The 23,618-nt window shown below is 38.2% G+C and overlaps 2 protein-coding genes across 8 annotated transcripts in view; one reads left to right on the top strand and one right to left on the bottom strand.

Annotated features, from left to right (window-relative positions):
- The window catches only part of LOC139971434 (uncharacterized), a 48,003-nt gene extending 45,205 nt beyond the window's left edge, over positions 1–2,798 (top strand). For all 6 annotated transcript variants that reach the window (XM_071978105.1, XM_071978088.1, XM_071978077.1 and 3 more), the window contains one exon: positions 215–2,798. The gene's annotated coding sequence lies outside the window, so the exon portion shown is untranslated. The remainder of the gene's footprint in view (positions 1–214) is intronic.
- The window catches only part of LOC139971426 (2-aminomuconic semialdehyde dehydrogenase-like), a 31,157-nt gene extending 8,164 nt beyond the window's left edge, over positions 1–22,993 (bottom strand). Inside the window, exons 1-8 of one of the 2 annotated variants that reach the window (XM_071977870.1) lie at positions 22,726–22,993; positions 10,456–10,656; positions 9,688–9,899; positions 7,377–7,543; positions 6,268–6,443; positions 5,018–5,192; positions 3,119–3,328; positions 200–360 (exon numbers count right to left, since the gene is read on the bottom strand). In XM_071977870.1, the coding sequence (XP_071833971.1) occupies positions 211–360; positions 3,119–3,328; positions 5,018–5,192; positions 6,268–6,443; positions 7,377–7,543; positions 9,688–9,899; positions 10,456–10,656; positions 22,726–22,922 (1,488 nt within the window). In that variant the 5' untranslated portion in view covers positions 22,923–22,993 and the 3' untranslated portion in view covers positions 200–210. Of the gene's footprint in view, positions 1–112; positions 361–3,118; positions 3,329–5,017; positions 5,193–6,267; positions 6,444–7,376; positions 7,544–9,687; positions 9,900–10,455; positions 10,657–22,725 lie in introns of those variants that run through there. The other variant, XM_071977859.1, reaches the window with a different exon arrangement.
- Between the last annotated feature and the right edge of the window lie 625 nt (positions 22,994–23,618).

Genomic DNA, 23,618 nt, shown 5'->3' with positions numbered 1-23,618 from the left:
GTTGTAAATCAAGGGTGCCAGATAAGTACTTCAAACAAAACATACTCCCCATAGGAAAATTGAAGGCATCTGACACCCAACACATGATCAGAAATTAATGAATACAAATATATTATTATATATAAGTATTATATATACTTTAAAAATCAGTGACAATTTCACTTGGAAGAGAGACTGCTTAGTTTTGATACATTCTAACCTTCCCATTTTTCAGGTCATCTTGATGCATATAGTCTTCTCTTCAGTGAAGAAGTTCAAGGATTCCTTGGCACTCTCTCGACCGATCCCAGAAGCTTTGATCCCTCCGAAAGGCATGTTTAGATCGCGAATCAGCCAACAGTTGGTCCAAACTGTACCAACCTATAACATAAACATGATTCAGTTTAGTGAAAGCAAAAACTAGAGATCAAATTGGGCAAAGGAACCAGAATAATAGCCCAAACACTGACTGATTCTTTGCCATACTTTTAGCAAGCTTTTCTTCGTTATCCTGTTTACTTAAAACTTTAGTAAACTCAAGTGACCTTTGACCTCAACAAAATCAAAGGGTTACTTTAAAGTTACAAAATGTGGATTTACATACCAGGCATGAACGAAGATCATACAACATTTACTTTTGAAGAGTTTACAAAGCTTTTAGACTGACTGAGGGAGTACTGTATTTGGCTTCCAAAACCCTAAGTTTTGTAAGTAAGCCTTGGCCTAGGACCTAACTGTTAGGCCCTAAAATTTGTACTCATAAACACATCCTCCTGTCCTAAATTGTTTTCATATACATTGATATCACTGTACCTTTGTACCTCAGCGTCATTTTGTTACTTAAATTTACTTAAAACTCACTTTTTTCTTTTTTAGGAATTTCACTGTAAATCTATTTTATTATTAAAATTATTCCTTTGTATGTATTTTAATATTTAAGCTGTGTCATGTTTATTCTTCATATTCATACTTAAAGGGTTTGTCATTTTGTTGTCATTGTAAAGCGCTCTTGAACATGCTTCAAATATATTGAAATATATTGAAATGTTTCAAATATTAATGCAAACCACTGACCACTTTTTGACATTGCTTTCATAACACACCCACAAGGTTTTCCTCAGGTTAGGCTTATACAAACCAACAAGCATTGCCACTGTTATATTTGCAGTAGTAATGACTTATTCTAGTAGTAGTTCTGTCACCACTTGGCCTAGCTATACAGCAGGCTATTACATTTACTTTTCACATGACCATGTTTGGAGTATAAATGAAATTTTGTGTTCCCTTCTTATTGATATCTTCATTTATGTTTGTGTAGTGAAGTGAAATTTTGTAGTGTGCACCCGTTTAGTATTTGCATGTCTTATGTAATATGTCGTAATAGTCAGTTTGTAGCGTTAGTTGTATACACGTGTTTCTTCAGTTCTGTACACGGTGTTGTATGGCGAACATCGTCCCTGCAGATCTCCGGGGCATCGCCTCGTTATCCCTTTCATATTTTGGTCATATTAACTTAATCTTGGGTCGTCAATAGCCCAGAGTTTACCTGTATCCTTATTATCTGGAGTCCGTGAGGAGATGTCACCCTTCTCAGAGGCAGGATGCCTCAGGTTTTTGGATGGTTCGGCTTCTGTCTCGAAGCCACTGGTTTCAAGATGGCGGAAGTACTGTAAACCATAGCGAGCTGGCTAGAGTTAGCGTTGATGAGTCTCGATGTCCACGAGCCTCCTGTACCGCGAGCGAAGAGTCTCCTTCGTCTTGTTATTCGCGAGCGAGCTGACTTCAGTATAGTAAGGGATTAAGTAATACATATTATTATTGTTTTATACTGCCGTACGTAACCTTATTGTTGATAAATTGAATCGAAGTTGTAATTGTTGCCCCTCTGGCTAGGTTGTACTTCACTGTACAAAGTACGTATGTTAGGTTGTGTATTTGGACCTTGGTCCTATGGTTTTATAGGGTGCGTTGTGTACACTGTGTAGATCAGTGGTTGTGTATCGTTAAGCACATGGGTGCTAGTAGTATTGTGTACCTTTATACTGTAGAGTGACAGTACCGGTTAGGTTGAGTTTATATCCAGAAAGTTATTGTACTGTATTGCGTTGTATTGAAAGTGTATTGTACTGTATTGACAGTTGAGTTGTTTTGAGAGATTATTTTACTGTACCTGTATTTCTGTATTGTACTGCTCGCGGTGTAAAGAGCGTATACTGTATTCGTATTTTGTATCTTGAACATATTGTTACTGTTGGTCACTACAGAGTTGTCTCAAGAGCTTGTCCTTCTAATCTTAGCCTTTATGGATAGCTATGGAGTGCCAAGTCTCTTGAGAGTTTGTGGGTTCAGGAGGTGTAAATTCCTGCTGTCTAGGAACAGTTAAGGTGAAATGGCCTATAATGAGTTGCAGCGGCATGTGTTGCCCTGAACATTACGAAGGTGTCAAAATTCCTCGCCTGTTGGCAAACGTTTAATATTATTCATGCAGTTTATTTCATAATGTTCATTTTACATTATTCTTTATACGCTTTATACATTTTTATACTGTATTGTACAAGTGCAATGTCGTATTGCAGGGTAATATTATTGAGTCTTCTATCTGTATCTGTGCATATGTCGTAGTATGGAATATTGAGTATAGGTTTTTCCCCGAATTAAGACAGAGTTTAATTAAGAGAGTAAAGAGACCCTTAAGCCATTTATCATACAGAGCCATTTTATATTGTCATGTGTCATGACTTATTCTTCATTTGTATATTTTCATTTTCATATTGTGTAGAGTTTTGCAATAAAAGTCAGCCGTTGTTTCAACGCAAGAACACTCTTGCCTCCTCATTGATAACTTATGAGTTTGAAGCGTAGGACCCTAAATCCGGAAATTTCCCCCGCCACCCGCGGTTCGCTTCATTTGTACTGGTTGCTTAGAAACATTTAAAATCTTAGTACAGCTTAATTACTGGTTATGCACACTGAGAAGTGATCAGTGGGTGTGTGAAGTTTTGCAAGTTTGCTTAAGTTTTCTTATATGGTGATTGATGGATCTCTATAGGACAGAACAATTGGATATGTTACAAGAACAAAAATGGACTTCAGACAAAATTTGGAAAAGTGGCATCTCTGTTCATTACTTTTTCATTACCTCAAGTTTATGAGCTACCCGATGAGCGGTACCCAGGTCCGTAGTCCAAACAGAGGCACAAAGGCCAAACTGTACTCCATTGGCCCTTTCAATGACTTCTTCTTCGGTCTGAAATGGTACCACACATGTGACAGGGCCAAATATCTCTTCCTGCATGCACCTTGAGGTATCTTTTAAGTTGGTGATCACTGTCGGCCTCATGAAATAACCCTTGGGAGGAAAATACCACAAAGTAAAAACACTATTGAAGGAACATAGACCGACACAATACATTATAATATAATGGCAGTGATAAGGGAGGGTCGTGCAGGAAAGGTGTCCCTTTGACTATCAATCCAAACATATATACATATATATGACAGTCTCAATGATGAAAACAAGCATTAGCACAGGTTACGGCCAGAAAACATTCCCTTTTTCAACATGTAATTTAGTGTTTACACGGGTCTAAAAATGGGAACCAGGTACCCGAGAGCCGTTACCCGTCAGGTATCCGGGAAAAAATTGTTTACACTTGTGTATAACGATTTTCAAGAAATTACATATTAAATGCTATAATAAATGAATTCTATTCTCTACTGAAAATGTTTTCATGTTCAAAAACGTATGTGTAAGGTAAGGTATAAAACCTTTCTCAGTAATTTCTATTTGTTTTTTTCTGTCATAAACTTGTTAATTACTTAATATAATTAGCATTACTACTAATTAGTAGTAATGTTGTTAATATCACACCACGCCACCACTGCTTATGCTTGCTCTCTACGTCTATTGGATCACACTATAAAATATCCCTTTACTTTAGCTCAGTTGTTACTACTACTATCTATTATGCAGGCCCAGGGTTCGCATTAGCCGCAAGATTACGCGATTCGCGCAATTTGATCGCATTTGGAATACACGATTAGTAAAAAGCCACTTGCGATTATTATTTTTTAGTTATCCCGTCTATAATCCATAAACATGTCGTAAAATTCCTTGTCAGCCTTTCCTTCTATGAAATAAACAAATGAATAAATAATAATTTCATCCACATGGTAGCCTAACACCACACTAAGTCAATGCATGAGAAATCTAGCAAAGCCTAACCATCTGTTTATTCGCTGAAATTGTGACGCAGTTATAAGATATCCATGGAATACTTTCGTTATTGCTGTAATCTTCAACCACATGGTAGCCTAACACCACACTAAGTCAATGGGAAATCTGCCTAACCATCAGTTTGGATTATTTTTTAAATCACACTTTGCGTAGGATTCGAGTAATAAATTAGGAACCGGGTAGTATCGCGTCGGGCGGGTACCTTCATTATTGCTGTTATCTTCGACCACATATTTTAGCCTAACACCACACTAAGTCAATGGGAAATCTGCCTGGGAATGGGAAAAAAGTCAATGGGAAAATGGGAAAAAAAAAACAAATTTGCAAATCTACAGTCAAATCACACTCTGCGTAGGATTCGGGTAATAAATTAGGAACCAGGTAGTATTGCATCGGGCGGGTACCCGGATAACCCGTGCAAACACTAATGTAATTGTTAGCCAATGTGATATCCAGTAGCTATCCTAAATATCAACCTTTGACCCACAGGTGTTCCATCAAGTTAGCAGATTTTTCACACCAAATAGCATGATATCAAAATGCACCGATGGGATCTACCTGCATGCCCCCACCCCCCTCGAATGGCTTTGATGGTCAATTCCCACTTGTCCAAGGTAAACTTTACCCTGTAACTTTACCTCCATATAGTAATAAACATTGTGCCTCACAATATCATTGTAGTGTCTTATTTGAGATGTGTATGGTGAACGAGGCTCTTTGTATAGGCATGTTAAGAGGCCTATAGTTCCTAGGCATGTAACACCCATTTTTGCTACAGTTCTTATACACTTTTCTACTTACATTTTGATGACTTTCTGGAAGAGATAATTCCTTATCTTGGCTTCTTTCTCCACATTCAATGCGACCTCCTTCAATAGCGATGTCCACATAACCTTTGACCTTTGCCAAGTGTTCTTTACTGATCAGAGCCCCTACATCGGTGGTGCTTTCTGTTGGCGGTCCAACTTTAAGTTTTCTGAAGAGACAGAATTGTTTAAGAAATCTCTTCAATTTTAAATCAGTGATTGATGCCAAGTTTGACTGATGGAAGAAAAAATCAATATTAAAAGTTTTCAATGATTTTTAGAAGTATAAAGTAGAGTGTTTGAAAAGATGTATGATTTGAGCTCACTAAACACACACAATCCAATACATAGATCTCAACACAGCATTAAACATCTTTTAAAAGCACAGACCGTATAATGCTCAGTAACCCACAACCTCTTAGACCACCACCCAGCCAGATGGTGGGCATGTCCCTCCACTCCCCACCCCCTTACCATGTTATCATTACAATGCCATTGTTTACATTTGGTTGCTAATTGTGATGGCTCTGCTTCTTGCCATAAGCACATCCATCTTGGTTTCAAGAGGAGACAATGAAACTGGAAGATTAGCATGTCACAGGTCATATTAACCCATAGGTTGCAGAACATCACCCTACAACTATTCAACAGGGGTGCCTTCTTTCTAAGACATTTAACCTTTTCAAATTAAATTTGTACAAATCTAAAAACAGTGACTGTGAGACATATTTACATCATACGTTGTGTAAAAGTAAGTTGGCCTGTCGTTTCGATCCTAGCAGGATCTTCTTAAAAGGCTAAATGACAAGTAAGAGTAACAGAAGGGACAAAATTACACACAGAATACAGACAGGTTAATGAGCATGGTGAATGCAAAAAGACAGGTGTAAGGGGATTAGTACAAGGGATGGAGAGAAGAAAAAAAGAAACCAACAGGGGAAGAGGATAGGTAGGAGATAAACAGTGGAGGGACAAAGAGAGGATTAAGGGAAGAGGGTAGGAAATAAACTGGAGAAGGACATAGACAGAAAGGTGTGGAGAAAAAAGGGTGTAAGAGAGCTATGAGAAGAGGAGTGACGGGGGGGGGGGGACAATGGGAGAGTAGGGGGACAGAAGAAAAGTTAGTCATATGTCGACAGATATTTAGGTTTCAAAAATTGCTGTTCACCAATACTCGGCAAGCAGAAACCTTCCAAGAAATATGAGGGGGGGGGGGTGAATAAAAAAAAAAGATTGCTTAGTCACCTGGTAGCCTCTATGAATAATTCCAAAAACCTTGGATAGAGTTTCTCCTGGACGAAGATCCTGCTGGTGGCGAGACAGACCTCTCCTTGATTGGTGAAACTGGAACGAACGACCGTTGGAATGCACTGCTCTAAATCAGCATCGTCAAATATTATAGCAGCATTCTTACCTCCGAGCTAGACAGAGCAAAGAGAATACTATCACATTTCACAAATCAGGTATCAAAAAGGCAAAAAGTTTGTTTAAATTGTTTCTCTCAAGGTCTACACTAATTAATATTTTGTTATTGTTTTCTTTCTTTTTCTCTGTGGGTGTACGTAAGACTTGGGCAAGCCAATTTGCAAGTGGACATCACATGATATATTCATTCATTATGACAGATAACACACGATATAGATTTACAGAAGCAGGATAGCTATGTGGAAACCACATTCTAAATGGAAACCATACAATGGAAGTAATAGAATCTAATGTTATACAAACAAAGGGGAATCGGTCTCCATAAAAAGCTATCAAACCCAACCCCTAAAACATCCATCCTACTGACTGTAACCACGACTTAAGTTTCCTTAATATTCGGTTTGTATCCCGTAACGTTAACAATTCCTAAACTTTTCCTTATTAAATTGACCAAACCCATAGAAGTATCCCTGTCTGTTATATTGAACTTAAGTTTATTTAATCAATATTGGTCGAAATAACCCCCAAAGTTGGGAAAAATGACCATGATGGTAGGGCCAAATGACTAACATGGTTGGGCGAAATGGTGAGGTTGTTCGAAATGGCAGTTGGGCAAAATGGTTGTTGGGCGAAGTGACCAGCTTACCAGCTTCAAAAAAAGCTATTGAGCTGAGTATTAACATAATCTGAAATATTATTTGGCCTTCATAATAGTCACACATCGAAAAATCATGACAGGATTTGGCTGTATGCCTAAAGCACATCTTCACAACATGTTAATCAAAATAGCTCTATATTCAAGTGTCACAAACACTTCATTAACCAGTAGTACTTAACTCCAACATGTAATTAGACTCTGAATCATGAATCAATTACACCATAAATTTAAGCTTAATTTAGTAGAACACACTTAATTATATAGTACCTACCTCTAAGGACAATTTCTTGAAGTTTGCAGCGCTGCTGCCGATAATTTTCTTGCCGGTTGCAGTGCCACCAGTGAACGAAATGACTGGAATCTCAGGATGTTCAACCATCGATTGGCCAACTTTGTGTCCGTAGCCAAACACCATGTTGACGACGCCAGGAGGAAGTCCTGTATAAAAAATAGCAACAGATAGTAGAACTTTCTTTACCCTACACCACATCTCATAGGTTAAAAATACAAACTAATGCAGTAGCCAGTCCTGGCATCACATTGTTAAGGAACATGGCATCCAGCAAACCATGTGCTTTGGTGAAGATCCTCTAGAATCCTATAAGCCTAGGCTATGAATACAGGACTTACCCTTCAAGATGTTTGAGGATATGTTCTTGCTTGCTGAACTAAAAGGATATAATTTTGCAGCTGGGTTCCTGTTCAAGTTTGTACACTTTGCTGGGCAACAAATGAAATGGCTTCCGGGTATAAAATATTGTTGCTCTTGCTAATCTCTACTAAAGAGAGTTACTGTTCAAAAAGTACCATGATCATGTAGGCTATTATAGCTGCTGATAGTGACTAGTAGAATAGTAATAATGAGTCTAAACATCCCTGGCAGAAGCAGCAATCCCTGCATGCTTTCCTTGGCTGGTAAGGTCCTGAGAATTCAGTGAGTAGCTCTAAAAGCCTGTTGTAAGGCCCTAAGGGTGTAGTACTATACTGTAGTATAACTATGCACTTGTTCACAGAAGGAGCTTGCATCCAGTAGTGTTGCAAACATGTGCAGACTACAGCTCCCTAACTTGTAGAGCTAAAGAATGTTTATCAGAGAAAGGAACAATGAAGATCTGCTCCTATACATCTGAATAACAAAAGAATGAATTTCTAGCAGGTTCGGTCTTCCTGGCTTATTCCATTGTTATTATAATGCCTTGATGAGAATAGTTCATTGGCTGAAATGGGCTCTATTGTCCAAGACAATAGAGGGAATTCCTAGCAGGTACAGACTTCCTAGCTTATTCCATTGTTATTATAATGCCTTGATGAGAATAGTCTATTGGCTGAAATGGTTCAAAGAAGTGTTGACAACAACAAGCTTGAACTTGAACCATGGCATTGTTATTACAAGTTACTTATTGATTTACTGCAAAACAATCTGTGAGGCCCAACAGTGCATATTGTCAGTGAAGCTCCTGAAAGCATCCTATTCAAATCATAAAGTTATCTGAGAATGAGATAAACTATTATTTGCATCCTGAGTGTCCACAAATTAAAATATATCCACTTTGTAGACTATTGTATAGTAAAAAGGCTTAATAACTGCTATGAAGAAGGTTCTTGCTCTTATAGTTACAGTGTCTTAATCAGATGTGAATAAAGTAACTAGTAGCATATATAGCTATAGGTCACTGCATGGTTACAGAGCTGGCCTGTCTATGTGAAGTTTGTACAATAATTATCTATAGATCAATTTGAATTTATGCATACACATAAACCTTGAATTTGATATCAGATATGTATGATGTATTCTATGGTTTGCAGTTGTGGAGAGGGGTGGAGGTTAGCACAGCATAGGGAAGGAATTGGGTGAGTAGGTTAATGTGAACATAGTCCACATCACATATATTTAGGTACTTGGCTTCAAGGGGTAAGTAACGAGCCCAAATGAAGCCACCCCCTTCCTTGTATACTTTTATTGACTTTTCTATGCAGTATGTTCTCAAAGGATTATGCTTGTGTGTGGAACAGTCAAGTGTACGGGTCTCAACAATAGGTTGGTATGGTAAGTGCCGCACCCCTCCCCACCCGTACCCTTCCCTAATGCCCTGTTCACAAGAGAGGCTCAACAATCCAGTCCGAATGGGACTTGCCCCACAGTGAAATTGGACTTGGCTCAGACTCGAGGCCTTGTATACTCGGACCCCTGTTAGGTGGATTCCACTCCAACCATGAGTCAATACTGTTACATATACATCTTTGCAGCATTTGTTATGTGAACACCTTGTATAGCATTTGTTATGTGATACAAGACATTTGTTCCAAGTGATGATCACTACCCCAAATCTTATTGGTTTGGGTATTTACAAACATGCTTACAAGCCTCATAGCCTAACAACTGATACCATTCTTGCACAGTGCCCCCAATGACCCTCTCTAAGGCAACTGCCCTCTTCCAGCTTCCTTCTTTCTCTACCATTCAGAAGTCAATATATGCAATCTGCTGATGTTATAAAGTCAGATATGTACCTAATCTGCAATATATTCCAGATCACTACAGATTTTCACAATATATACTGTGGTTCTAATGTATACTGTACCTGCTTGTTTCATGACCTCACATAACATCCATGCAGAGACTGAGGTCATCTCACTTGGTTTACAGATGCATGTGTTACCGGCTGCGATGCACGGACCAATCTTGAAGGTGAGTAAGTAGAGAGGCAGATTCCAGGGACTGATCAGCCCGGCTACACCGATGGGATTCTTAGTCGTATAGTTGAAAACACCAAACTTACTCTGTACTGTTGAACTAGAAGAAAGAAAAATTTCAACCAATTTTAATCATGTCATCACCATCCACACCACCACTAACACCCTCACCACCACTGCCCTCACTACGACCACCCTCATCACTACACCCTCACCGGCACCACTACCATCACCATCACCCTCACCACCACCCTCATCCCCACTACCCTCACCACCACCCTCATCTCCACTACCCTCACCACCACCCCACGACCCTCATCACCACTACCCTCACCACCACCATCACCACCACCATCTTGATCACCATCATCATCATAATGAAGGTCAATGAATGACTAGTGAACTATGCAGAAGAAGATTCTAAATGTAAATATGCTGTATTACAGAACTTGCCTACTACAGAAGTGATACATAATTATAGATGTGTACTGTACAGTATATGAAGTATTCCAATAGGAGACAAGCCATTAAATAGCAGAGTATTGGTCTTGAAAATGCCAACAAAAATTACAAAATACTAAAATGAAAATAATTAAATTGCTACACAAATATCACACACATCTATAGCAGCCCCTTCAATATATTTAATTACTTACTCATTCAGTGTGTGCTGAATTGCTGTTGCAAAAAACCTCAAGTTTAGGACAGCTCTGGGGATGTCTACCTTCTTGGCCAGTCCAACCGGTTTTCCTTGGTCTCGGGATTCTATCTCAGCAAACTCGTCGAGTCGGGACTCGAGAATGTCCGCAATCTTGTGCAAATGCTGACCTCGGACATCTGGACTCAAAGATGACCAACTAAATGAAATGAAAAGGGATCAAATGAAATGACAGACGGACACCCACCAAACAGTACACACTGAGTGTCAAGATTAAAGGGTGTGAAGACTCACGCAAAAAAAAATCATCTAATGCTGGTAATTTGACCTAGTTCGAATGAGGTGTAACAGAAGTGTTAGACAACACCATCGATCCCAGAAAATACACACACAGCTTGCTACCATTGGTAATTAGCCACTAGTGTACAGTCAGTACATACAGCTGCGGTCAATACCCACAGCACAGTATACAAACAATACAGCGATAGACATCTCAGGTCCAGCTAAAGATAACAAGGTATTACGTTCCATTACTGTCTGCATTTTGTAGCGGACAAGAAGAAAACTTCATTTGCAAGCAACGGAAAGTTAACTTTTTTAAAGGGCCGCATAGGGTTTAGGGCGAGTCTTCAATGCCTTTAAAAGGAGAATCTTGACAATAGATTACACATGATGGGACAGGAAGTTTTTCTGTCCACATATTTACCTTTCTCCATAAACAGAGGTTACTGCTACAATGTAATGACCACACTATGACGTCATCGCTATGACATCATACTGAAGGTTACATTCTTGGTAGAGATCTGCTACTAGGTGCACAGAAACGGCTAGGATTTCTATTGTAGAGAGTGACCACATGTGGAGGTCAAAGGGTAATAGATATTTTGATATTACAGTAGGTGCACAGAGAGGTGTAGGGTTTCTGTTGTAGAAAGTTACTGTAGAGGTCAAAGTGTAAGTGATGAACTGGGACTTAGAGGTTGGAAAACTATTATTATGTTGATGGCTTGTAAACAGAAACTGTTAGTAATCTTTCTGGGAAGTGTGATGTAGGAGGACTTCCTGTCTGTGTTGGGAGCTAAGAGATTGTAAAGGACTAAAGGTGAACCTAGGGTAAGGTGGAAGCAGAAGATAATAAATGGTATTAAAATGCTCTCTGTTATACAACTGTACAAATTCACTTACAATGTACATGACTTCATTTTAAAGTATAAAGCCTTTATTAGATCCAAGTGTACAATACTTTTAGTGACAAGAATTGGAGAGAAATGAATAGGGTTGAAAGTTAACAAGATTATCGAATTGTCTTCTGTCGCCAGGCATTGTTTTATTAAAGGTTCACTTGGCCATGCCCTGTTCAAACTCATCACTTGTTAGGGAATAATTTTAGTGTTCACGTTTTGTGTAGCAGTGTGAAATGTTCTCAACAGCACATATTAAATGGTATGGATCCAGTGTACAATAGATGCTATGCATGTTTGCACTAGCAGTATATAGTTTGCCCATTTTGTATGCAAATAATGATTCCCTGCCTTTTACAAAGCAGATATTCCAAAACTTTACAACAGGGATAGGGAAACGAACTAACGCAATAGCGTGTGTAGCCAAAAAAGGCGGGAACTAGCGTAACTACGGTAAACAATTCGCGGAACTGCTACCAGCACTAGTGTTCTGCGCAGGAAAAACGGAGTGAACGCCGCTCCAGAAAAACAGCCCTAAAAACCTCTCTAGAATGAGAAGGAAGGGCGGTGACCCGTGAAGCCGGGTCACAGAGGGTGCACAGTGTTAAAAGGTTACCAGGACATTCTAGGCGCGGTAGAATGGGTGTGCTAAGGTTGTGGGGAGACAGGTAAGCGAGGAGCGAAGTAAATACCTTAATACACTGTACCTTAAAAGTTACAAGGTCTGAAAGGATTAAGGACTGTGAAGATAAACCATGAGAGTTACCATGGAACAATTGGAGCTAAAAGGGGGGAAGGATTAAGGACTATGAAGATAGAGGCCCATTGAGTGTGCATTTAAATTAATTATCAAATACTTTGAAATTGACAAAACACTTTATACATGTACTGTACTTATTTTCCCTAAAACTTAAGTGCTAACTTTGTCATCTGCAATGTCTTGCTAGCTTGTAAACACAGAGACATGTGATGCATGGGACATGTAATGCATTGGACATGTGACCTAACTTACACAAGATGTGGTTTTATATTCATAAATGGGTGTACTAGTGCCTTGTAACTTGAAAACAAACTTAAACACTATTTCTATAACCATGAACAATCTATATATCTCAACTTTATATTTCTATATTCTGTAACCATGAACAATCTTGTCTCAACTTTATATTTCTATATATTTACCTCTTTAACTATACCTATTGTAAATATTGTTGCTATGGAGATGGAATTCTTGGGCATGAGCCAGTAAGAGACCAAAGTTGGTGCTTAGAGAGGTCAGGCAGGATGAAGGAGAGATCAGGGGAGATGGGGTCAAGAGGGGTTAGAGATGTGTGTGTGTGTGTTTTCTACAGTGTATGCTACATGCTGACTACTTATATGATATTGTGTGAGAAAAAGTGAGTTCTCTTTCACTTTGTGTAATTGGCCTTGTGTTGTTGTGCTGGCTGTTGGGAAAATGAAGGGTGTGGCTGATTGAAGTTACTGCAAACTTATGGAGACCTGAGAGATTGAGTGGAAGAATTGGGACTGTGTACTGTACGTGTGTATGTATCAGCATTCACACCTAGTTTCAGCTATTATTCAAGAAATTGATAATTCAGAATTCAGAAAGCTGTATATATGCAACAAAGACTTAGTTTTCCTTTGAATATTGAAAATAAAGAAAGCAAAGTTTATTAAACAGCTTAATTTTACACAGGCAGTAAGGCAAGCCCCATCAAGGGATTATCTCGCTACAGACAATGTTATTGTGACTTACAATTTGGTTTCTGGATAGTTTATCCATATCTATTGGGTAAACAGTGGATGGTTTATTTATCTTTATGATGTTCAACTTTGGCTTCTTCAATCTGTTGGTAATCAGTGAATAGTTTATATCTTATGTTTACCTTTGCCTAATCGTCAGGATATGTAAACACTTTCAGTATCAGATCAATGCATTACAGTCCATACACAAAATCAATTTCAACAGAATCACAGTGCATAAGTGTCATTTTAATGCATGAAAGTAAAATTAACCAGAAAAGGAATATGTTTCACCAACAATCACCATTGAAGCACATGTCAATTTAATAGTATTTGTTGCAATTTATTACTGTACGTCACTTTTTTGGACAAGTCCTAGATATAATATGTTTAATCATTATTTCAAACATTTTTTGTTTTATTTTTTATTGGGGGGGGGGAAGGGGAGGGGTTTGTTGAGCAATGACATTAATTAGAACTTAACAGAATATCTTTAAAAAAATTGTATATCCCGATTAAAACCTAACACAACATACCGGAAATCGTGATGTACAGGCTACTGGTTTTTGGAATCTACCTTATAAGCATAATTAATAAATTAACTTTAATGTAAAGTGTTTTTCAAATTAACTGGAAGAAAGGGGATGTAAAAGTTCTCACACTGCTAGCTGGCAGATCAAATAGCCAAAACTGGACTTTTCAGCTAAAAGTCTCAGTACGTATTTGCCAAATTTAAACTTTCACCTTTTTAGCTTATTTTTCATTACTTTTATTGAGTTATCTGTCGTTAAATATTATTTAGCCTTTGAAGAAGATCCTGCTAGGATCGAAACGTCAGGCTAACTTACTTTCTCCTACACATTCTCTCTTACACAGACTCTCTAGTGGATAAGCAGTTTGCTAACTGTTCAATATTATGAGTTGAATCAAATTCGCCAGATTTATTAACAAGTTTGTAGATTCTACAAACTTCAACCAATGATGCGCCAGAAACTCCAAAACTATTATTTGAACAAAAATATAGATTGTTGTGGAAACATTAAAGTCAAATGCCCAGACTGAGTTGAGATTCTAACTACATTACAACTACTGTATGTATCAAGACATGAAATTGTATTTCCAGATGTTTAACATATATAACACAAATTTTATCTTGTCAATGGCCAGTTGACATACATATAACATATAATTTTAAGGGTGTACTTATGTGATCACTGGAACAAGATGCAACATCAAATGGTGATGCCCACAACATGAATATTCAAAGTTACTGCAACAGCTACTGTAGAATTAAAGTTTGCAATTTTATCTCTGAAGAATACCCTGCTAGGATCGAAACGTCAGGCCAACTTACTTTTGCAATTATCAGCGGATCCACTTTTGCAAGTTTGAACACCTAAGTAGAGTGATACAATATATTCAATCTCAGAGCTCTACTAGCATCAGGTAGTCATCTTGCTTGAGACCAGACACCTTCAAGAGAGGCAATATCACTGGCCAGGCTAATGAATATTAAGTAATATGGGGCGACCAATACAGAACAGCGTACAAATGATCCAACATGTATTAGGCTGCAGGGAGCTTCTCCAATCCAAGAAAATGAGTTCCAGGTTTGGAATACAAAAGTTACTAGTAAAGCTTGAGTAGGATACACTGTCCCAAGAGTCTAGACATATACCAGCTTGACTGTAAAATTAACCAAGCTGTCCAGCCAGTGCTCTAGTATGCCAGTTTAACTGTAAAACGAAAACTAGTAACTACAGTAGTACTGTAAATCCACAAAACTGACAAACTGTCAGTCTCAAGTTCCCATAACACTTCCATTTGCAATTATATAGAAGGCACTCTCTCAAACTCTGGTTTAACATACATTCACTCTATACCAGATTAGCAGATTCTCCATTTTGTTCAACATTCCCCTAAAACCAGACTTGCACCCAGGGCATGTGATTGGCCAATAATAGCTGAGTCAGTATTAGACTGGGGAAATAGATTTCATTGGTTTGAAAGTTTTGCTACATTATTAAAAAGATGACGAAAAACCTGCTCTTCCCAGGTTTATTATTAATGACAGGTGTCTTGTCACTTTACTATACCAACATATTCCATGAACCTATACAGGATGTTCCACCATCTAAGCAACCTTAAAGCAGCATTTTGCGTTGGGTCGCTTTTTTCCACTTTTTTAACATGTGCATCGATTTTTTTACATGTATCAATCATAAAACAGCAATCTAAGATACCATCCAAGTTTCACCCCAAGTTTAGCGAGTAATTAACGATTTATGTCGATAAATGAGAAGAGTGTCCTCGACAAATTTCACAGTTAAAATTAATCGCATACAATTCCGCCAAACCCACTAGTTTGAATTCAACCAATCAGAGATGCAGGTTTAGTTATGAGCCGTTGCTAAAAATAGATTCAAGACTTCGCGTTGGTTGTACCAGGGAGTTGTTATGCAACTCCCTGGTACAACTGCCATATAGACTGTACACAAATCAAGCGTGGTGTTATATTACGTATCTGTCAATGACGTTCGTAGTGTTTAAATATTCATATTATGGGCGAGGTTTATTGGGTTCCCAACGGAAAATATCTTGGAGAACAACAAAGTTGAAAGTTGCAAATTTTTCGACTTTTATGCCACCATTTGAAGTAAAATATAAATAGATTAGCTAGTTATGTATGTCGTTATGGCAAAGTGGAATCAGTGAGGTTGAGAAAAATCATAGAAAATGACGCAAAATGCTGCTTTAAATAATGATAAACTTAAAAAAAAACAATTCTCAAAAATAGAAATCCCCAGAGTCTATAAGTCTATGTCCAATACAGAGAAAAAGTAAGAAGGCCAAGCATTCCTGATCCTACAATAATGGGAATGTTGACAGATTTACACTAGATAATGACAGCTGTTGCACCAGTCAATGTAGGTTATGTGAACTTGTTATACTCATCAGTTAAATGACTTGGTTTGGGAAACACACAAAAAGAAAAGATTGTATCATTTAGTTTCAGTCTTGAATAAATGTCCATTGAATCACTTGCCAATTTTTTTTTTTTGGCAACAGACTTAATATTTCTTGAAATTGCTTCAGAGGCAAAAAATGTGAATATCATATCCAAGCTAGCCAAAATTAATTTACTGGCAACTGCCATAAATGTAATAAGGGGCGGCCCACCCAACTCCTCTTTCAACCGACTTTCACCGTGCCCTGCCCGTCTTTCAACTGCCCTTGTCATACAAAATTACAGCAATGTAACTCTCTGCTGTATGTATCTTATGGTGACTACCAACATCCCAGAAATTTATTTGGAAAAACACTACCCTATCTTTCCAGTAACTTCTGTTGTGTGATTCCTTACTGTTTGACCAACAAGGTTCAACACTTAGGCTGTCAGTCTTATAAAAATTGTAATTGAATTCAGCCACTAACTTGATCGCAGAAATGTTAAAAGAGGGCATCGTGAGATGAATAAAACTGATTTCACGTAGAAAACGAATAAGCGTATCCTAAATAAAAACAAGAGCCCAAGGGCACTGTGGTTCCTTGCTTGGGGTATATGACAATACACATAATATTATCAAGCAAGATTGGGCTGAAATAGTCCAATTGTCCTACATGTTCCCATAAAGTAACCAACACTATAGCCAACACTTTTGTGATCACAAAATGTGATCGGATTTTATATCAAAAGGCACTTTTGAGATCTAAATATGGCGTCGAAAATGTAAGAAATATAAGAGACCTACAAGCGTGTCAACAGATATGATAACAATGGTGACCTCAGATGACATGACCTTGAAGTTTCAAAATGTTCCACCACCCCATTCACAACTTGTCCCAAAATATCAACCATGTCACACCTTGGCAATGAGATTTAATTGCATTAAATGTCAAAAAATTAACTTTTGAACTTGTATGTAACTTCACACACAAAGGTCACCCGGAGGTCAACCAATTGACATTTTTGATCGGTGAGACCTAAATAGAGCATGACTGTAAAAATTCAAACATTTTTTCTTTGCCCATTTTCTCCCCCCATAATACTACTTTTTTAACATAAGCTGACCTTTGGTGACCTTGGATCACATGACCGTTAAGTTTGAAAATATTCCCCTATACCATTTGCAACTTGTCCAAAAAAATCAACCTTGTCACACCTTGGCACTGGGAGTTATTGCATTAAATGTGTGAAAATTAACTTTGACCTCAAATAACTTCGCACACGAAGGTCAAATGGGGGTCAACCCATTGACATTTATGATCAGAAGGTACCTTTAACATCTGAATATAGCATCGAAACTGTAAAAATCCACAAAACACGAAAAGGTCACCAGAGGTCAAATTGAGGTCAAGGGTCACCCAGATGCGGGTCGACAATTGGATTACATTGGAGCAACTCCCAACCCTAACGGACAATTTGTTCTTAAGTTGTCGCAAAAATGCTAGTTTTTTATCATTAAGCTGACCTTTGGTGACCTTGTATCACATGACCGTTAAGTTTGAAAATATTCCCCTATACCATTTGCAACTACTCCAAAAATATCAACCTTGTCACACCTTGGCACTGGGAGTTATTGCATTAAATGTGTGAAAATTAAATTTGACCTCATATAACTTCGCACACGAAGGTCACACAAGGGTCAACCTATTGACATTTATGATCAGAAGGTACCTTTGACATCTGAAAATAGCATCGAAACTGTAAAAAATCCACAAAACGCGAAAAGGTCACCAGAGGTCAAATTGAGGTCAAGGGTCCCCCAGATGCGGGTCGACAATTGGACTTCATTGAAGCAACTCCCAACTCTAACGGACAATTTGTTCTCAAGTTATCGCAAAAATACTAGTTTTTTATCATTAATTGACCTTTGGTGACCTTGTATCACATAACTGTTAAGTTTGAAAATATCCCCCTATACCATTTGCAACTACTCCAAAAATATCAACCTTGTCACACCTTGGAACTGGGAGTTATTGCATTAAATGTCTGAAAATTAACTTTGACCTCATATAACTTCGCACACGAAGGTCACACGGGGGTCAACCCATTGACATTTATGATCAGAAGGTACCTTTAACATCTGAAAATAGCATCGAAACTGTAAAAATCCACAAAACACTAAAAAGGTCACCAGAGGTCAAATTGAGGTCAAGGGTCACCCAGATGCGGGTTGACAATTGGATTACATTGAAGCTACTCCCAACCCTAACGGACAATTTGTTCTCAAGTTATCGCAAAAAATACTAGTTTTTTATCATTAATTGACCTTTGGTGACCTCGGATCACATGACCGTTAAGTTTGAAAATATTCCCCTATACCATTTGCAACTTGTCTCAAAATATCAACTGTGTAACACCTTGGCACTGGGAGTTATTACACTAAATGTCTGAAAATTAACTTTGACCTCATATAACTTAACATACAAAGGTCACCTTGGGTCAACCAATTGACATTTTTGATTGATGAGACCTAAATTAGAGCATCAAACTATGAAAATTCAAACATTTTTTTCTTTGCCCATTTTCTACTCCCAAAATACTAGTTTTTTGACATTAATTGACCTTTGGTGACCTCGGATCACATGACCGGTAAGTTTGAAAATATTCCCCTATACCATTTGCAACTTGTCCAAAAATATCAACCATGTCACACCTTGGAACTGGGAGTTGTTGCATTAAATGTGTGAAAATTAACTTTGACCTCATATAACTTCGCACACGAAGGTCACACGGGTGTCAACCAATTGACATTTTTGATCGGAAGGTACCTTTGATATCCAAATCTAGCATCGAAACCAAACATTTTCTTTTTTGCTCGTTTCCTCCCAAAATAAGCACATTTTTTCTAATGTGACCTTTGACCTTTTGACCTTGGTTTCAGATGTAGTTTAATCTCCTGATTCCAAAAAACAAAACGAAAAGTCTGTACAACCATCCTAACTCCGACCGAAAAACTTTGACCCCATATAACTTCGCACATAAAGGTCACACGGGGTCAACCTATTGACATTTATGATCAGAAGGTACCTTTGACATTTGAAAATAGCATCGAAACTGTAAAAATCCCAAAAACACGAAAAGGTCACCAGAGGTCAAATTGAGGTCAAGGGTCACCCAGATGCAGGTCGACAATTGGATTACATTGAGGCAACTCCCAACCCTAACGGACATTTCGTTCTCAAGTTATTGCAAAAATACTAGTTTTTTATCATTAATTGACCTTTGGTGACCTCGGATCACATGACCGTTAAGTTTGAAAATGCCCCCCTAACCAGTTCACAACTTGTCCCAAAATATCAATCTTGTCGCACATTGGCACTGGGAGTTATTGCAGTTTTAATATTTTCGGTTTTTGGACCATAACTGACATTTGGTGACCTTTGTGGGCACCAAAAACAATAGGGCACACCTTCTCCATATGGCGGATCTATAGTCCAAGTTTGGCCTCAATCCAACATTCCCTTATTGAGATAGAGCGTACCCAAGCAAGTGTCACAGACACACACACACACACACATACATACATACATACATACATACATACATACACACACACACACGCCAACCTGACTGCATAGGTTCCTTTTGCTAAAGCAAGGAACCAATTATAACTACCCTTGTATTTACCAGATCAAAGGAACACTTTTCTTCAATTTTCTCAGAAAAAGGAACACTTTTCTTCAATTTTCTCAGTTACTACAAAAATCAAGGTAAATGTGGATAACCACATTGTAGTGTTTGAAGGACTGAATATGTGATGTTTACAACTTGACTTTGATTGTGTAAAATGTCTCTTGGATTCTTGCCAATAAATTTTGCGAGTGCAAGACATGTGGGCAGGTGTACCGGGTATGTTCAATGTTAATTCTGCTGTGTGCACTAATATGCAATACAGGGCTAAGTACAGACAATTGAAATACTTTACAGCGCATCAAAGAAGGTTGGCAGGTTTGGTAGCCCGAACACAATAACAAGGAGACCCAGCCTCCCACCCCATTGCATCTAGGACAGGATTGTCCAACCTTTTGCAGAGGAGGACCACATGGAATGATTATGATGAAGGAGGGGGCCGCATGAACCCTACGCTCGATTTTTCGATTTATTGCCCGAAGTCCAAGGCAACAAAATGTGAGCACTGCGTGCGGAGCGCACTGAATTATTTTCCTTCCTGATAAAACAGATGAATAAAGTTCAGCCGCCCCCCCCCCCCCCGTCCGCTGAGAGAGTGTCACACAAACTGACCTGTATGCAGTTTTTTGGACCCAGAAGGTTCGAATGATTGGTTATATAGCTTCGTTATCAATAAATCTGCTCACTAAAATTTTGCACCGTAGAACATCTCTGGCGGGCCGGACGCAACCCTGCGGCGGGCCAGACTGGGGCCCGCGGGCCGTAGGTTGGACAACCCTGATCTAGGATGTTTCGAGCAATGCAACGATCTAAGAAGAGGGTTAACGTGGGCGCATTTTGATTGCTCAAACAGCACTTTTGCAGCCCAGTTTTAAACATTTTCAGACGATTTGTATAGGTTTTTGGAAGACCAATTATAATGGCAGAAGTCGATATAGAGATATGTTTCTTAGGGTTAAATTTGTATCAAAAATTTTGTGCAGGAGTGCATGGATTAACAATCATCCTGCAAAGGTTTTATATATTTTATGTTAGGCACCTGTTTTTGTTGTGATTTTGATACTAACAACTCGAATTCAGTTTTGTCAGCATTAAACTTGAGTTGTTTAGTACCATCCAATTCTGAATTTCAATAAATGTGTCTTAAATTAAGCCAATCTTAGTTTGGATGTCAGATGGGTCAATTAAATTAACCTCAGTCAACATTTGCGTATCATCCGCGTACATATATATGGAAAGAAAGATTTGATTTATTAAGTAGAATATCACTCAGTGGCTTAGTATAAATAGTGAATAATAATGGGCCTAAGACACTTTCCTGAGGCACACCAAAACTAAGTAGATTATCAGAGGATTGTTGTCATTGAATATTTGAACTACGAAGTGCCTATCAACAAGATAAAACTTCAGTAAACCTAAGGCCGTATTAGAAAAATCATACAAACTTTTGAAACGTGTCAAGAGTATGCTATGATCTATTGTATCAAAAGCAGCACTTAGGTCTAATAGTAATAAAATCACAGCTTTAATCGTGCCAAGTGACATTACTAGCTTATTTGGAAATAGCCACCATGGCAGTTTCCACACTGTGTCCAGACCTAGCCTAGGCCAGGCTATAATAAATAGGCATATTGATACAAGAGATAAACCTTAATCTCAAATAAATGATCATGTATCTTGAGATGACTTTCTCAAATTTAGAAACAAAACTAGGCCTAGTAAGATTAGAAACTAGCCTGTAATTGCTTAATACATTTTGGTCAAGATTACTCTTTTTAAGCAATGGCCTTATGACTGCATGTTTCATACTAGGCCTAAATGGAAAAATGCCACACAGCATGAAATAATTAAATACATTATTAACATAACAGCAGCAACATGGGCACACATCTTTGAAGAAAAACTGATGGTAGGAGGATCTACTTTGGATATTTTTAGTTTCGAAACTTTCAGAACTGATTCAAGTTCTTTTACCGATGTAGGCCTAGGTGCAAATCAAATGAGCCAAGGCTAGTCATGTTAGTGCAACTCGTGTGGCATTGTGAGGTTGTAGCAGATGGCTGGTCAACTCAATCCATAGACCAGTACGGAACTTTCAAAATTTGTTAGCATGTTATTGTCAATTGGTGAACTGGTATTTGGTAAGGCTAAAATTTTTGAATAATTCAGCAGCTGACCGTGAAGATGATTCAAATCTGTTCGTGTAGAAGATGCGTTTGGCTTCTTAAGTTCTTTTATGAGGTGCTGGCTCTAGTTCTAGCCTATACATGCATGTCTAGTGGCAGCGATATCCCCAACCATGGCTCTTTCTGACTTGAATAAGCAACAATGTACTGCCTACTTAACAGGTGTCTGGGTAAATGAGCCTAGGCATATTGCCTTTATCTATCAAGACCTAGCCTATGCCTGAGTGAATGATACTTCATTACTTGACAATGACAGTTGATATTGAAAAAAAAACTAGCTAGGCCTAGGCTAAGTACTACCATTTACCAACCTGTTCAACTCACTGTGTTAGTGTGTATTAGAAACCAGAACTTCAATGGCCCATGTGTATTGTATTGTCTAGTAGTATTGTCACAAAACATATTCAATACAAATACTTAGGTGCCTGGCTTTACCTTCTGATCACTAGCTGTGGCGTAGTGTGAGCTACCAATAGTCATACCATTTACACTTAATCATCAGTAACGCTTAGGCCTACCTGGGAAATGCCTGTTTCGCCGACTTCACTGCTAAGTCAATTTCTTCCTTTCCACTGTCCGGAATTTTCGCCCAAACTTCACCAGTAGCTGGGTTGAAACTATCTAAGTGAGTTTTAGCAGGGATGAACTCCCCACCGATAAAATTTTGTACCTCCAGTGCCATTGTTTTCCTTTTCTTTGCTGCTACGACCTCCATAAACACCTACCAGTATTAATGTGTATTTATACTATAATGGCACTGTACCCGTACCTAGGACCAGCGTTTGCAAACACATGTGTTTATTTAGTGTAGCCGCGCGAAAGCTAGCATCTGCAATTCATGATGATTTATATCTCTAATCTACGGAAGCCTTAGTATAAACATGACAAATGAGTATTTGATAATTGACTTTTCGTCGACCTAAATTAATTCATTAAAATGCAGAATATCTAAGGATCGACGTTTTGACGACATTATATAATTCCAGATTAAGCATATTGCAAGTCGGTAATATCGCGTTTTTGACAATTTGAAGAGTTGATGCATCTCGCCAAAAACTGTCAAATATTTGATTTTTGTCATCATGACTAGCAGATGCATCTCGACAAAAGTAATTTTTCAGATTTTCGACATTTTGACGATTTAGAATATGTCATCATAACGCCAATTTTCAACTTCTTATCATACTTAACTTATCATCTTATCATTCTTATCGCGAGTTCCTGCTTGCAGGAGGATGTAATATAGAAACATACATACATACTGACGAGTTGTTGTATATCTCATCAAATGGTCAATTCACATATCCCTTCTACGCTTCCGTACTAATCTCTTACTTTCTGTACTGTCGATTCAGTGTGGCCATGCCGGGGAAATAGTGCATTACACTTACTCGAATCCACAGGAGTATAT

This window comes from Apostichopus japonicus, chromosome 1 (genome assembly GCF_037975245.1).
Source record: "Apostichopus japonicus isolate 1M-3 chromosome 1, ASM3797524v1, whole genome shotgun sequence".
Lineage (NCBI taxonomy): Eukaryota > Metazoa > Echinodermata > Holothuroidea > Aspidochirotida > Stichopodidae > Apostichopus > Apostichopus japonicus.
The sequence above is the reverse complement of the archived record's forward strand: the minus strand, read 5'-3'. Positions and strand labels throughout refer to the sequence as shown.